Below are 17,141 nucleotides of genomic sequence, written 5' to 3'. Positions count from 1 at the left end.
TTTAGTCCTCGTGCTTTGGCACGTTCTGAAGCCTGTAGACTGTGAACACCCTTCATTTTGGTTCATTCACATGGACAGGTATGGAATTGTACTGTCAAAAATATGTAGCAAAGCCGCAGTGTTTTATTGTCAATTGCCATGGTTGGGTTATGACTGTCAGAGACCACAGGCTCAAAAATGCTGCCTTGGACAGACTTGGCACTAGCCATTCTGAATGTATCCTTGTACAGGGATCTGGTCTTACAATGTGGTCCAGTAGATGCTTCCACAGAAAGTGTGCCGTCCGGAAGAGGGAACCAAAGGCAGTCAATCAAAGTCAGAGTCAAAAGTTCACATCGGGAAGAGAATCGTAAAACAAGAGGATCGTCAAAATTCAAGCTGAGGTAAAAAAAAAAAACATGAGGAATCAAGAAACCACAACAAGCAAGGAGAAGAGCACAAGTCAGGTAGCTAACAGCAGTGTCAGTGACCCAAGGGTTTAAAATAGAGGGCAGCCCCATCCAACACTCTAAAAAAAGGTAACCATAAACAAGACAATTAACCCCATATAACTTCCTGATCTAGTGACACCAAAAGTCCAAGGAATTAAACAGGACCGATGCTGTCACAAATCTCACACAACAAAGGCACGGCGCCACCAAGCGACCAAAGCAGGAGCAAAAGGAACAGGGAAAGGCATACATGTTACAGTTGTTTTTAAAGGTGAAATGTGATTGCACAAATATATATTTTTTTAAGAAACAAGTGCCATGTGTTTAAAAAAATTTTTGTTAGCGCTCTTTTACATTTGTTTTTGATGTTTTTTTGCTCTTTCATTTGCATTTTCCCTATATTTTTAGGCCACGTTCACACATTCAGTATTTAATCAAAAGAAATTGTTAAAAATATCAAAGAAATGGCCATAAAAGCAAAAGTATTATAAGCTGCGTGTGAAATGTGACTCAAAATTACTTGAAAACACAGTATTCATATTTACATAATACCTATTGGGGTCCCTGAAAAGTGGAACATACTACTTATAATCTGGGCATGTTGCCATTACTATAGGGAACAATAGCTTAAAAAGTGGCATGTAAAAATCACACAAAAAATAAGTAAGTGTTCTACTTCTTTTTTCCACACTATGCGTCTTATCTTTATCACACCTATAGGGAGAGATTTATTAAGCAATTTTGCTTTATATATCAGGCTAAAAAAATGCAATTTGAGTAAATTGTACAAAATGTATTTAAAAACATGCCATTTAATAAATTTGGCGCATTTAATTCAGAAACTGAAATGTATATCTCATATAAGCAAGTGCAGACATGGATTTTCTGGCGCGATCTTATTAAATCTGTCTAAAAGTTTGTGGCAAAGTTCCTTCTAGTACACAATGACGGCTTGGTAAACTTTCGGCTAGCATTGTACAAAAATAAACATTTTTGCAAAAGTGGCAGCTCTTTGTAATTTATTGCAAATTACCAGTTTTGGAGACCTGGTTTACACCAAAAAGTGGAAAAATTGCAAAATAAATGTTCTGTTTTACTGTTAGCTGCTTGTCATTAACACTGCATAGAATTAGTGTAAAAGGGGGGAATCTGACAAACATACAGACTCAAAATTATATTTCCAGTTGTTATTTTGATCCAGAACCAAATAGTTTAAAATGACAAAACCACAAGCAGCATTATGATCAGAGGGTCACAAATGAGAGAATGTGCCAAGATTTAGGGTCACATAGAAGTGATTTATATGAGTTATAGTGGAATTTTGCTGCAACCAAAATACATACATTCTTATACTTTTCCATTTTAGTAAATTTTCCCCAAAGTTTTCTACATGCAAGTAGGAACATGTGTTTTCATCAGCTACTTCAGAAAAATATTAATATTGTACATTACCTAGAAAAATTCTCAAATGAGTCATAGTCAGAAATCCCAAAGCTACAGTGCCACAACTGTTTTCCTTCTCGGGGAATACCGTACACAAACCATCTGTCTCAATTTGCATGGACTATTTGCCTTACATAAGGGATACATTTACAGTTAGGGCTATCCTTGGAAGCAAAGACTAAATCCGCCATCTTTCAGCAGTACTGCCCTGTAAATACATAGCAGAGAACCTTTCCTTTTGCATTTTTTTCTTTACATAATACTTGGTTGGGAAAGTTAAAAGTTTAATTAATTTAAAAAAATTAATAAATTATATAGATTTTACGCCATTCAGCCACATCAATAAAACAACCATTCCTGACCATTTTTTGCAGTTTTACATGAGGTATTATTTTGCTGAAAGAGACCATTGCCATGAGGGAATACCACTGCCAAGTAGGAACGTATTTATTCTAAAGCAATGTTAAGGTAGGTGATCAAATTAACATCCACAAAAAGGCAAAAACCCGAGGTTCCCTAGCAGAACATTGGCCAAAGCATCACATTGCCTCCTCTGGCTTGCGTTCATCTTTTACTGCATCCTGGTTACATCTCTTCTCCTGATAAGCAATATCCACATAATGTAAAAGATAACAGAATTCATCAGTCCAGGCAACATTCTACCATTGCTCTACTTCATGGTCTAGTTCTGCTCATCACATTCCCACTGTAGACACTTTTGCGGTTTACAGGGATCATCATAAGCACTTTGACAAGACCAGTCTGCAGCTGTGAAGCCCAAACGGTATGAAGCTGTGATGTACTATATTTTCTAATATTTTTCTATCTTACCTAACTTTCACTTTTTCATTAATTGGTGCAAAAATAGCTCTTTGGTGAGATGGTCAGCCTTCACTTCCAATGTGCAATCAATTAGCCTTGTTTTTGGTTGTGATTGTCCTTCCTTTGACGACACCTATAATATAATGCTAGGAGCGTCACTCTGTCCGAAGCCTCTATAGACTGCACAAGCGCGACGCGCCTGCGCAGTCTGGACCCCACAGAGTTACACATTTGGGGATGAGGATTGTGGCCCAGGAGGGCTGGCTTGCGCAGTCCACACTTTCTGGCGCCATTTTTATACTGAATCTATATATAAAATACGTCAGCGGAGCAATCCAGCCACTTTCTACTGAATATATATAGAAAATACATCAGCGCCACAAGCCAGTGACTTTTTACTGCACATGACAAAATGGAGGCGCAGGATGGGAGCAGCACATGACAGAATGGGGGTGCAGAATGGGTGCAGCACATGACAGAATGGGGGCACAGGATGGGAGCAGCACATGGCAGAATGGGGGTGCAGGATGGGAGCAGCACAATACAGGATGGGGGTGCAGGATCGGAGCAGCACATGACAAGATGGGGGCGCAGGATGGGAGCAGCACATGACAGAATGGGGGCGCAGGATGGGAGCAGCACATAATGGGAGCAGCACATGAAAGGATGGGAGTACAGGATGGAAGCAGCACATGACAAGATGGGGGCGAAGGATGGGAGCAGCACATGACAGAATGGGGGCGCAGGATGGGAGCAGCACATGACAGGTTGGGCATGCAGGATGGGACCAGCACATGACAGGAAGGGGGCGCAGAATTGGAGTAGCACATACCAGGATGGGGGCAGCACATACCAGAATGGGGGCGCAGGATGGGAGTAGCACATGACAGAATGGGGGCGCAGGATGGGAGCAGCACATGACAGAAAGGGGGTGCAGGAAGGGAGCAGTACATGTCAGGATGGGGCGCAGGATGGGAGCAGCACATGATGGGAGCAGCACATGAAAGGATGGGAGTGCAGGATGGGAGCAGCACATAACAAGATGGGGGCTCAGGATGGGAGCAGCACATGACAGAATGGGGGTGCAGGATGGGAGCAGCACATGACAAAATGGGGGTGCAGGATGGGAGCACCACATGACAGGATGGGGGCGCAGAATTGGAGTAGCACATACCAGGATGGGGGCAGCACATACCAGAATGGGGGCGCAGGATGGGAGCAGCACATGACAGAATGGGGGCGCATGATGGGAGCAGCACATGACAGAATAGGGGTGCAGGAAGGGAGCAGCACATGTCAGGATGGGCGTGCAACATGGGAGCAGCCCATGACAAGATGGGGGCTCAGGATGGGAGCAGCACATGACAGAATGGGGGCGTAGGATGGGAGCAGCACATGACAAGATAGGGGTGCAGGATGGGAGCACCACATGACCGGATGTGAGCACCACATGACAGGAGGGGGACGCAGAATTGGAGTAGCACATACCAGGATGGGGGCAGCACATACCAGAATGGGGGCGCAGGATGGGAGCAGCGCATGACAGAATGGGGGTGCAGGATGGGAGCACCACATGACAGGATGGGGGCGCAGGATGAGAGCATCACATGACAGGATTGGGGCACAGGATGGGAGCACATGACAGGATTGGGGTGCAGGATGGGAGCACATGACAGGATGAGGGCACAGGAAGAGAGTAGCACATGACAAGATGGAGGTGCACAAAACAGGATTAGGCACAGGATGGGGGCTGCACATGACAGGAAGGGGGCGCAAGATGGTCACAGCACATGACAAGATTAGGGCGCATTAGGAAGCAGCACATACCAGGATGGAGACCATATACCAATATAAATGCTCACCACCCGGGCGTAGAACGGGTTCATTAGCTAGTTTGCTATATACTAACCATTGCCTACTGGCTGGAAAAAACCTCAAAGGTCTGTCATTTTGAAGACGTTTTGACTTACTCAAAGTTGCTAAAATTCTTGACAATTTTTCATGGTTCCAACACATCAGTGTCAAGAACTGAGTGTTCACCTTCTGTTTAATATATTCCACCACACAGGATCATCAATGTTATTGACTTCACCTTTCAGTAGTTTTAATGCTTTGCCTGGTCATTGTATATGACAGAGTTACTGTCATTTTAATTTTTATTTGAAAAATCAATAGTAGGCATGGGCGGACCCATGGATGTTTGAGTCCCTCGGGTTTAGCCAAACTTTAAATAGAACTTTGGTTCAGGTACCAGAACGGTACCTGAACCTGGACCCCATTCAAAGGAATAAACGTCTGGTGGTTTCCATACCGTCATTAGTGTGACAGTGCAGGAAACATCAGCTGTCACACAGGTTGCCGCCAATCACAGCACTGTGATTCCCGCGCTGTCACACATATGACAGCATGTGAGCCAGCAGCTGTGACCGGCAGTGAAAAGGTTACATCCGGTTAGGTCAGTTCATGAGTACTACTCTCATCAGCGTGCGCTTGGTCTCGCTGATAGCAGCGAGAGCAGGTGACTCTGATGAGAGTATTCACCAGCTGGCGCCTGTCCATATTAATAACTATGCCAGATAACTAGTGCAGAGGGTGTGTATTTTACTGTACATATATTTAGCCGTTAAAAGAAAAAAATGGCGTGGTGTCCCCCTTAATTTTACTAACCAGCAGAGGTAAATCGTACAGCTGGGGGCTGGTGTTATAATTCTGGGAAGGGGCCAATATCCATAAAGGTTCCCAGCCCATTAATATCAGCTCACAGCTGTCTGCATAGCCTGTACTGGTTATTAAAATAGGGGGAGCTCCCAAAAAATGACATGGGGTTCCCCTATATTCAATAACCAGCAAAGGCTAAGCAGACAGCTATGGGCTGATATTATTAGGCTGAGGAGGGGCCATGGATATTGGCCCCCTCCCAGACTAAAAACACAAGTCCTCAGCCACTCCAGAAATGGTGCATTCATTAGATGAGCCAATTCTGGCACTTAGCCTCGGCTCTTCCCACTTGACGTGGTGCATTAGCAAGTGGTGTAATAGTTTTGGGGTTGATGACAGCTGTTTTATGTCCACTGACATCAAGCTCAGGGGTTAGTAATGGAGAGGCGTCTATAAGTCATACACATATTTAAGAGGACAGAAACATGCCATACGAAAACAGGGATCACAAAATATATCAAATTTCATTATAGCACATAATGTCGCTTCATGTGCTATAATATAATAGGTGATCCCTGTTTTTGTATGGCATGCTTCTGTCCTCTTCTATATGTTTCTTTGTAGTTTGACATGCCACAAGTGGATCCCATTCGTTAGGTAGTGCCCTCCGTTTTCTGTTTATTAGAGACTATAAGTCAGGCACCAGCGTACACATTAGACCATCAGATAAGTCTAATGTGAGTGTGAGTCTTTAGTTTACTATCCTTGTGTATAGTTATATATACACACACACATACAAATATATATATATACAGTGGGGCAAAAAGTATTTAGTCAGTCAGCAATAGTGCAAGTTCCACCACTTAAAAAGATGAGAGGCGTCTGTAATTTACATCATAGGTAGACCTCAACTATGGGAGACATACTGAGAAAAAAAAATCCAGAAAATCACATTGTCTGTTTTTTTAACATTTTATTTGCATATTATGGTGGAAAATAAGTATTTGGTCAGAAACAAACAATCAAGATTTCTGGCTCTCACAGACCTGTAACTTCTTCTTTAAGAGTCTCATCTTTCCTCCACTCATTACCTGTAGTAATGGCACCTGTTTAAACTTGTTATCAGTATAAAAAGACACCTGTGCACACCCTCAAACAGTCTGACTCCAAACTCCACTATGGTGAAGACCAAAGAGCTGTCAAAGGACACCAGAAACAAAATTGTATCCCTGCACCAGGCTGGGAAGACTGAATCTGCAATAGCCAACCAGCTTGGAGTGAAGAAATCAACAGTGGGAGCAATAATTAGAAAATGGAAGACATACAAGACCACTGATAATCTCCCTCGATCTGGGGCTCCACGCAAAATCCCACCCCGTGGGGTCAGAATGATCACAAGAACGGTGAGCAAAAATCCCAGAACCACGTGGGGGGACCTAGTGAATGAACTGCAGAGAGCTGGGACCAATGTAACAAGGCCTACCATAAGTAACACACTACGCCACCATGGACTCAGATCCTGCAGTGCCAGACGTGTCCCACTGCTTAAGCCAGTACATGTCCGGGCCCGTCTGAAGTTTGCTAGAGAGCATTTGGATGATCCAGAGGAGTTTTGGGAGAATGTCCTATGGTCTGATGAAACCAAACTGGAACTGTTTGGTAGAAACACAACTTGTCGTGTTTGGAGGAAAAAGAATACTGAGTTGCATCCATCAAACACCATACCTACTGTAAAGCATGGTGGTGGAAACATCATGCTTTGGGGCTGTTTCTCTGCAAAGGGGCCAGGACGACTGATCCGGGTACATGAAAGAATGAATGGGGCCATGTATCGTGAGATTTTGAGTGCAAACCTCCTTCCATCAGCAAGGGCATTGAAGATGAAACGTGGCTGGGTCTTTCAACATGACAATGATCCAAAGCACACCGCCAGGGCAACGAAGGAGTGGCTTCGTAAGAAGCATTTCAAGGTCCTGGAGTGGCCTAGCCAGTCTCCAGATCTCAACCCTATAGAAAACCTTTGGAGGGAGTTGAAAGTCCGTGTTGCCATGCGAAAAGCCAAAAACATCACTGCTCTAGAGGAGATCTGCATGGAGGAATGGGCCAACATACCAACAACAGTGTGTGGCAACCTTGTGAAGACTTACAGAAAACGTTTGACCTCTGTCATTGCCAACAAAGGATATATTACAAAGTATTGAGATTAAATTTTGTTTCTGACCAAATACTTATTTTCCACCATAATATGCAAATAAAATGTTAAAAAACAGACAATGTGATTTTCTGGATTTTTTTTTCTCAGTTTGTCTCCCATAGTTGAGGTCTACCTATGATGTAAATTACAGACGCCTCTCATCTTTTTAAGTGGTGGAACTTGCACTATTGCTGACTGACTAAATACTTTTTTGCCCCACTGTATATATATATATATATATATATATATATATATACTAGCTATTGAACCCGTTCTACGCCCGGGTGGCGAGCATTTATATTGGTATATGGTCTCCATCCTGGTATGTGCTGCTCCATCCTGCGTCCCCATCCTGTCATGTGCTGCTCCATCCTGCGTCCCCATCCTGTCATGTGCTGCTCCCATCCTGCGCCCCCATCCTGTCATGTGCTGCTCCATCCTGCATCCCCATCCTGACATGTGCTGCTCCATCCTGTGCCCCCATTCTGTCATGTGCTGCTCCATCCTGCGCCCCCATTCTGTCATGTGCTGCTCCATCCTGCATCCCCATCCTGTCATGTGCTGCTCCCATCCTGCGCCCCCGTACCGTCATGTGCTGCTCCCATCCTGCGCCCCCGTTCTGTCATGTGCTGCTCCCATCCTGCGCCTCCATTCTGTCATTTGCTGCTCCCATCCTGTCATGTGCTGCTCCCATCCTGCGCCCCCGTTCTGTCATGTGCTGCTCCCATCCTGCGCCCCCGTTCTGTCATGTGCTGCTCCCATCCTGCGCCCCCGTTCTGTCATGTGCTGCTCCCATCCTGCGCCCGTTCTGTCATGTGCTGCTGCCATCCTGCGCCCGTTCTGTCATGTGCTGCTCCCATCCTGCGCCCGTTCTGTCATGTGCTGCTCCCATCCTGCGCCCGTTCTGTCATGTGCTGCTCCCATCCTGCGCCCATTCTGTCATGTGCTGCTGCCATCCTGCGTCCGTTCTGTCATGTGCTGTTCCCATCCTGCGCCCGTTCTGTCATGTGCTGCTCCCATCCTGCGCCCGTCCTGTCATGTGCTGCTGCCATCCTGCGCCCGTTCTGTCATGTACTACTGCCATCCTGCGCCCGTTCTGTCATGTGCTGCTGCCATCCTGCGCCCGTTCTGTCATGTGCTGCTGCCATCCTGCGCCCGTTCTGTCATGTGCTGCTGCCATCCTGTGCCCGTTCTGTCATGTGCTGCTGCCATCCTGCCCCCGTTCTGTCATGTGCTGCTCCCATCCTGCGCCACCATTGTATGATATGCCCCCCATAAGACGCTCCAATGTGTATGCCCCCGTACGCTGCTGCCATATAAAAAAAAAAAATACCATACTCACCTATCGTCCGGCTCCACTGCAGGTGTGTCTTCAAGAAAATGGCGCCAGAAAGCGCAGACTGCGCAGGCGCCGATTCCGGCAGCAGGAATCGGCGCCTGCGCAGTCCGTGCTTTCCGGCGCCAGTTTCTTGAAGACACACTCCGGCTCCTCTGCCTGTGACTGGTAAGTCAGAGGGCGGCGCCAGCGCGCATTAAGCACGTCATCGCGCCCTCTTTACTGTCACAGCAGAGGAGCCGGGAGACAGAGCTGCACGCAGCGCTGGAACGGGGAAAGGTGAATATACTTACCCTCCTGGCGGTCCCTGACTCTCCGGTGGAGATCGCGGTATGCGTTCAGTGTTTACGCATACCGCGATCTCCTGGGAGCGTCACTCTGTGGGGGCCAGACTGCGCCGGCGCTTGCGCCTGCGCAGTCTATAAAGGCTTCGGACAGAGTGACGCTCCCACCGTTATATTATAGATATACACTCTCTGAATCCCTTCTCCTTCTTGCAGACATATGTCCCTTAGGCTAGTTTCACACTAGCGTTTTGCTGAGCTGCGGAGGGCTGCGGACTTCCTCCGTAAAGCACCGCCCACGGCTGCACCTCCGCCGCTTGGCTCCACCTACGTCCGCATGCGGCCTGTGTACCTATCTTTAAAATTACGTATGCAGGTCATGCAGATGCCTCTGCATGTGACGTTTTGACGATGCGGCGACCCACGTGAACGCAGAGGTTTAAATTTCTTTTTTTCTCTGCATCATCAAAATGACGCATGCGGAGGCATCTGCATACATCCGCACGACCTACATACCTAATGTTAAAGATAGGTACTCAGGCCACATGTGGACGTAGGCGGAGTTGAGTGGCGGAGGTGCGGCCGTGGGCGGGGCTTCATGGAGGAAGTCCGCAGCCCTCCGCAGCTCAGCAAAACGCTTGCGTGAAACTAGCCTTGCACAATACAGATGCTGCTGCTTTACCACAACAGCTGCAGCTTTCAAATCGGTTGCCCCCTCACATCATTCTCTGCTACTACAGATTCTCTCATCTCTTGGCATCACACACTTGGCCATATCCTGGATTTCGTAACAAAGATAAAACAGAATTCAGCATCTTTCCCCTACTCACTCAACCCACCCAACAGACCTATCCATGAAAGTCAATGGTTACTCACTCTCCTCAGTCAAGCTGCCTCGGGGTAACCCTTGACTCTGATATCTCCTTCAAACCACATATCCAAGCACTTTCTGTTGACTCCAACATAAAAAATATTTAATGTTCCTGGACATTACTTAACCAAGAATCTGCAAAAGCACTAGTACATGCTGTCACGCTCACGCCCTAACGGGAAGGGGCATGACTATGACAGATGCCTGGGTTTTCACTGGAGCCTCTGATGGTGAGGTCAGGCTGGTGCAACTCCAGGGTGGTATCTGCCTGTGGCTGCTGATCCCACTTTGAGAATAGGACACAATAGGACAGGAGCGGGCATCAGGCAGGACTGGCATAGAACACAGGGCTGGCAGGCATGGCAGAGAACACAGGGCTGGCAGGCACGGCAGAGAATACAGGGCTGGCAGGCATGGCAGAGAACTCATGGCTGGCAGGCATGGCAGGAACACTGGACTGGCAGGAAAGGCAGGAAAACAAGACTGGTTGGTGTGGTATATGAAGGAACAGGTAGGGACCTGTTCACACAGGAGGTGCAGGTATGGATATGTAGTAAGAAGAAACAGGTAGGGACCTGTTCACACTGGAGGTGCAGATAAGAAAACAAGCAGAAAGGAATGAAGTATGAAGGAACAGGTTGGGACCTGTTCACACAGGAGATGCAGGTACGGAAACAAGCCAGAAGGAAAGGAGAATGAAGGAACAGGTTGGGACCTGTTCACACAGGAAGAGAAGTGCAAGGCTGCAGATAGAAGCGGAAGAGCAGCAAGAGATAGTGTAGCAACAAAAGCTAAGCAGAGCAGAACCCAAAGGAATGCAGAGAGGAGCTGCAGCAAGAGATTTCTGCAGAAGCTAAGCAGAGCGGAGCCACAAGGAATGTGGAGAGGAGCTGCAGCAAGAGGTTTCTGCAGAAGCTAAGCAGAGCGGAACCGCAAGAGATTACTGCAGCAACAGGAGCGGAGCAGAGTAGAATGGAGCAGAACCACAGGAGTGCGGAGCAGAGGTAAAGCCACAAAGGTACAGAGCAGGCAGAGCCGCAAGAGTGCGGAGTGTAAGCAGACTGAGAACACAAGGAAAGACACAGCAGGGAAGGAAGCCACAGACAAAGAGACCGAGATAAGACTATGTTCAGGCAAGGGACAAGAACAAAGACGCAGGGACAAAGACACAGGGACCAGGATAATCTGCCTCCTGGAGGACGGACAACAAGATCAAGGCAAGAACACAGCGAAAGACCACTAGAGAGGGAGTAACACAGAGCAAGGCCTGGTGAACTCAGAAGCAAAACACAAACTGAGCTAACACATTGCACAGGCCCTGTCCACTGGGTGGAGCTGCACTAAATACTGGAGGCCTCTTGGTAATTGGTCAGGAACAGATTAGACAGGTGCACCTGATTCCTATAAGAACCAGAGAGTTCAGGCGCCGCCCCCCTATACACACGGCCAGGAAGCATGCAGAGAGCAGAGGCACAGAATATGGCGCTGGCAAGAAAGAGAAACCACATCATGGCCTTGAGCAGTGGGTAAGATAGTGTGAGAGATGAGAGGCCATGCCGTGATGCCAGCAGAGTTGTTACACATGCTTTCATCATCTCCCACCTCAGCTATTGCATCCTCCTGCATTGTGTCCTCCCCTCTAACAATCTCGCACCCATCAAATCTATGCTAAACTCTGCTGCCCAACTAATCCACCTAACATAGTAACATAGTAACATAGTAACATAGTTAGTAAGGCCGAAAAAAGACATTTGTCCATCCAGTTCAGCCTATATTCCATCATAATAAATCCCCAGATCTACGTCCTTCTACAGAACCTAATTGTATGATACAATATTGTTCTGCTCCAGGAAGACATCCAGGCCTCTCTTGAACCCCTCGACTGAGTTCGCCATCACCACCTCCTCAGGCAAGCAATTCCAGATTCTCACTGCCCTAACAGTAAAGAATCCTCTTCTATGTTGGTGGAAAAACCTTCTCTCCTCCAGACGCAAAGAATGCCCCCTTGTGCCCGTCACCTTCCTTGGTATAAACAGATCCTCAGCAAGATATTTGTATTGTCCCCTTATATACTTATACATGGTTATTAGATCGCCCCTCAGTCGTCTTTTTTCTAGACTAAATAATCCTAATTTCGCTAATCTATCTGGGTATTGTAGTTCTCCCATCCCCTTTATTAATTTTGTTGCCCTCCTTTGTACTCTCTCTAGTTCCATTATATCCTTCCTGAGCACCGGTGACCAAAACTGGACACAGTACTCCATGTGCGGTCTAACTAGGGATTTGTACAGAGGCAGTATAATGCTCTCATCATTTGTATCCAGACCTCTTTTAATGCACCCCATGATCCTGTTTGCCTTGGCAGCTGCTGCCTGGCACTGGCTGCTCCAGGTAAGTTTATCATTAACTAGGATCCCCAAGTCCTTCTCCCTGTCAGATTTACCCAGTGGTTTCCCATTCAGTATCCCCCTGCTATTTCCCAGCCTCTCTTCTCTGTCAACCCATTCAATAGCTCCTCATTACCCAGAGACTCCAGTTCAAATCCCTAACCATGGCATATAAAGCCATCCTCAATCTGTCTCCTCCATATATCTGTGACCTAGGTTCCCTGTACTTAAGTACTTGCCACCTCCGATCCTTACAAAATCTCTTAAGGTACGTTCACACTGACCAACTTCACAACGATATCGCTAGCGATCCGTGACGTTGCAGCGTCCTGGATAGCGATATCGTTGTGTTTGACATGCAGCAGCGATCTGGATCCTGCTGTGATGTCGTTGGTTGGAGCAGAAAGTCCAGAACTTTATTTAGTCGCTGGATCTCCCGCAGACATCGCTGAATCGGCGTGTGTGACACCGATTCAGCAATGTCTTCACTGGTAACCAGGGTAAACATCGGGTTACTAAGCGCAGGGCCGCGCTTAGTAACCCGATGTTTACCCTGGTTACCAGTGTAAATGTAAAAAAAAAAAAACACTTCATACTTACATTCCGGTGTCTGTCGCGTCCCTCGGCGTTCTGCTTCCCTGCACTGTCAGCGCCGGTCAGCCGTAAAGCAGATTACAGCGGTGACGTCACCGCTGTGCTTTACGGCCAGCTGGCGCTCACAGTCAGTGCAGGAAAGCACAGCGACGGGGGACAGACACCGGAATGTAAGTATGTAGAGTTTGTTTCTTTTTACATTAGCACTGGTAACCAGGGTAAACATCGGGTTACTAAGCGCGGCCCTGCGCTTAGTAACCCGATGTTTACCCTGGTTACCAGGGGACTTCGCATAGTTGGTCGCTGGAGAGCTGTCTGTGTGACAGCTCTCCAGCGACCACACAGCGACGCTGCAGCGATCGGGATTGTTGTCTAGATTGCTGCAGCATCGCTAAATGTGACGGTACCTTTACTCTACTCCCCTCTTATCTCCTCTTCCCATAATCACATACAAGATTTCTCCTGTGCATCCTCCCTGCTCTGGAACTCTCTACCTCAACATATCAAACTCTTGCCTATCGTGGAAACCTTTAGAAGGAACCTGAAGGCCTACCTCTTCCAACAAGCCTGCAATCTGCAGCAACCCTCATTTCACGACCAGCTCTACCCTCACCTACTGTATCCTCACCCATTCCTTGTAGACTGTGAGCCCTCGCAGGCAGGGCCCTCTCCCTTCTGTGTCCATTCCAGGCTTGACTAAGAGGTCTCTGCCTATACACACACACACACATAAGAAAAGACCTGTCAGTCAAGGGGATAGTGGGGCATGGAGAAGCCTTTAGGGACCTACGGGAGCAGCTACATCATCCACATTTTAAATTATGTTTCTTCTGAAACACCCCCACACTGAAACATACATGGTTGCGGTAATGAAGCGGGTCTCTGATTCTCGTTGCCCATGGTTTGGACATCATAAAACAGCTGACAGGTTTCCTTTAATGTCTCCTTCAAGTATCTAGTTTTTGTGCATACAATCAGAAAAGTAAACCATTGGAAAATATTATTACTAATAAATACAAATTCTTCTACTTTTTATCATTTGGGAAAATTACCCACCGTATTCCAGTAGTTAGATTTATTTCAAACCTTAAGAATATCCTATGATGTGCAGAAATCACAGAACCTCTCCTAAAATGCTTTTCTATAAAAATGTAAGCCATCAATATAACTAAAGGGTAATATGAACTGAATTGATCGGACTGCCCTTGTGAGGTCATGATGATTTTTTTTGTCCTATAAAGCAAAATTGTTCCCAGTTGCCTGGGGGGGATTGTTTTGCCTTTCTCTGCAAGATATTAGGTTAAACTTGATGGATGTGTTGTTGTTTTTTACAGTTGCAAGTATGAGATAAATGTAAAGTCTATAAGGTCTTGGTTTAGTTCATATTCACAATCTATCAATGTTCATTACAGTAAAAAAATTTGAGGCATGCTCGGTTGGTACTCCCAACTCTATGTAGGCGCATTTAAGGCCATTTATGTTTTATTTATTTTAATCACTTATATAGCTCCACATTAATTCCACAGCACTTTACAAACATTATTGGCACTGTCCCCATTAGGGCTCACAATCTAAATTCCCTATCAATATGTCTTTTGGAGTGTGGGAGGAAACCAGAGAACCCAGAGGAAACCCACGCAAATACGGGGAGAACATACAAACTCCTTGCAGATATTGTCCTTGGTGGGATTTGAACCCAGGACCCAAACACTGTCAGGCTGAAGTGCTAACCACTGAGCCACCGTGCTGCCCAATATTCCCAATTACAGGTGCTGCGCAGATATCGATCACTATTTTTACCAATATCAATATATGTAATTAAACGAACATTTTTAAAACTGAAGATTAGCTTAATCCTTTATAGAAAAAGGATTTTGCAGCTATGGCCTTGTACTTCTGACTGTAAGTTGTGATAAGAAAATGGATACATTTAACAGGGACACATTGCCAATGATCAGCTGAACACGACGCCATGATGCTGGTCGACTGTCATGTCAAGGGATGAAGGTAAAGAAAAGTGTTAATATCAGGCATTTAAAAGACAGAGACTAGACCTCGAAAGACGGGGCATTAATTATATAACACCCAAGAATCTCCGGCTGATAATGTGCCCATCATCATGGCGAAGAAATTCACCATTTAACAGCTAAGGCTGCCCCTCAATGTTGCTCTGTACTATTTCAATGCCAGCTCTTCCAGAGTCAGTCAAGCCTGATTATTTTCCATCTTTCCCTGTCAGTCCTTACTACTAAATCAAGTTCATTTAGTCACATCTCTCCGTCATCAGTGTCATCTCTGTGTATTTCTCTCATCTGAGCTACATATGTCATGTATAGCGTATTATTGTGTGTACGTGGTGGGCTTCACACCTCATATACCTGGAATGGCATCATTCTTCTCAGTGGCGTTCATGACTAAAGGTGTAGCTTTATATTTGTCAACCCAGAAAATACAATTTCACTTGTTTGCAATTTATTGCTTTGCCATTACATCGATGTGAACCCGATCGAGGTTACTAAGCGAAGCTAGTGGTCTGTTTGCCGAAGGGTGATGTTTCCATACAAAATGCTTTTTCGAATACTCTTTTATTTTAGCCTTTCCTACTCATTGTTTGCCCTGTCTTGTTTAATTTTCCTTTATGTAGCTCAAGATGGAAAAAAGCCTTTTAAAAAGCACAATGCTTGATATGGCTCAGTGCACATCCCGAAAGAGATCTCTGTACCACCACAGATAGATTTCCCATTCAGTCCTCACACACATCAACCTCAACCTTCCCTTCAAGGCAATGAAGAAAAGCAAATGGTTACCTCATTCAGAAGAAATGTGGCACTGGAATCAGAAAAAGACATAGAAGGGGCATATATAGCCCAAAGCTGCACTCTCAAAATCTCTCTTTAGAGGAAAGGGAGACTTTCATCCTCTGTTGATCTTCTTCGCTGTGTGCATAGCATTCTGTCTCTCTGTCCATCACTCCTTCCCTCCCTCTCTTGCATTTACTCCTCCTTCAATTTCTCTCTCATTTCAGGTCCACCTCTCGCTGCTACAATGTGGTTGAAATTATGGATCTATGGATGTCTAAGTGCCAAATAATTGTATTAATGTCTTATGGTAACTAGCAGAAAATCTTTTTGCTCTGTAGTCAGATACAAAAAAAAAAATTGTGCTGCTTTATTCCCACTGTATAAAAGCACAGCCCCTGGCATAGAATTATTTTTTTGCTTCTCTTGTGATGCCACTCACCGAGACTATTGGTTTCATTGCTGGAGGCTCTACTGGATCTTCCATTCACAAGGCAATGATTCAAATGCAATTTTTGCTCCATTGAATGTAATATGTTCCTCTATATGAAAGCGCATGTTTCACTCCAATGAACCAGCTCTACTAACAGCCATTATTACTGGCCCTTACATAAAAAGAAACAACATATAAAAAAGTCTAAGAATAAATTCTAATAAAGAATACACAGAACTGTTCCCAAGCAAAGAAGGACACTACATATCATGGGTAAGGAAAAAAGGCATTGGCTTCGGATGGCTGGGCTGGTTACTATATCATAAGTGATCATGGTAGAATGGAAGATGCATGTGCGGTTGTGAAGAGGCGAGTTTGGATGTAATGTCAGATTTTGGAGGCAAAATTTAAAAAAAAAATAAACCTGGCAGAAATTTTGCAGATACACATGGAAAATTCAACAGAATAGTAATGATTAATGAATTTGAACCTAGTAAGTGAGCAAAAGGCTGGGTCACTTATTGATGAATTTGTATATGGCGTTATGGGAGCAATGGTTGTAAAGAGATTGAAGGTGGCACAGTGCCTCAGTGGTTAGCACTTACAGCGATGTGGTCCTGGGTGCAAATCCCACCAAGGTCAACATCTGTAAGGAGTTTGTACATGTTTGCGTGAGTTTCATCCCGGAGCACCAGTTACAAACCAAAATGCATAATGATAGGGAATTTAGATTATGAGCCCCCAATTGGAACAGCGATGATGCCTGTAAGGCGCTGCTGAATATGATGGTGCTAAATAATTAAGCATAATAAATAAACCATAAAAATTTATAATGAATCCTCAGAATTATAGAAACTGTGAAAGAAGCTCATATAGACCAGTAAAAGATC

At 45.5% G+C, this 17,141-nt stretch overlaps 1 protein-coding gene across 1 annotated transcript in view; it reads right to left on the bottom strand.

The window, feature by feature from the left end:
• The window catches only part of CACNB3 (calcium voltage-gated channel auxiliary subunit beta 3), a 236,927-nt gene extending 220,916 nt beyond the window's left edge, over nt 1–16,011 (bottom strand). The window contains exon 1 of the mRNA XM_069758333.1: nt 15,828–16,011. Coding sequence (XP_069614434.1) covers nt 15,828–15,869 — 42 coding nt within the window. The 5' untranslated portion in view covers nt 15,870–16,011. The remainder of the gene's footprint in view (nt 1–15,827) is intronic.
• Between the last annotated feature and the right edge of the window lie 1,130 nt (nt 16,012–17,141).

The sequence above is a fragment of the Ranitomeya imitator genome, chromosome 3, assembly GCF_032444005.1.
Source record: "Ranitomeya imitator isolate aRanImi1 chromosome 3, aRanImi1.pri, whole genome shotgun sequence".
In the NCBI taxonomy this organism is placed as follows: Eukaryota; Metazoa; Chordata; class Amphibia; order Anura; family Dendrobatidae; genus Ranitomeya; species Ranitomeya imitator.
Note: the sequence above shows the minus strand (reverse complement) of the source record. Positions and strands in the feature narration are given on the sequence as shown.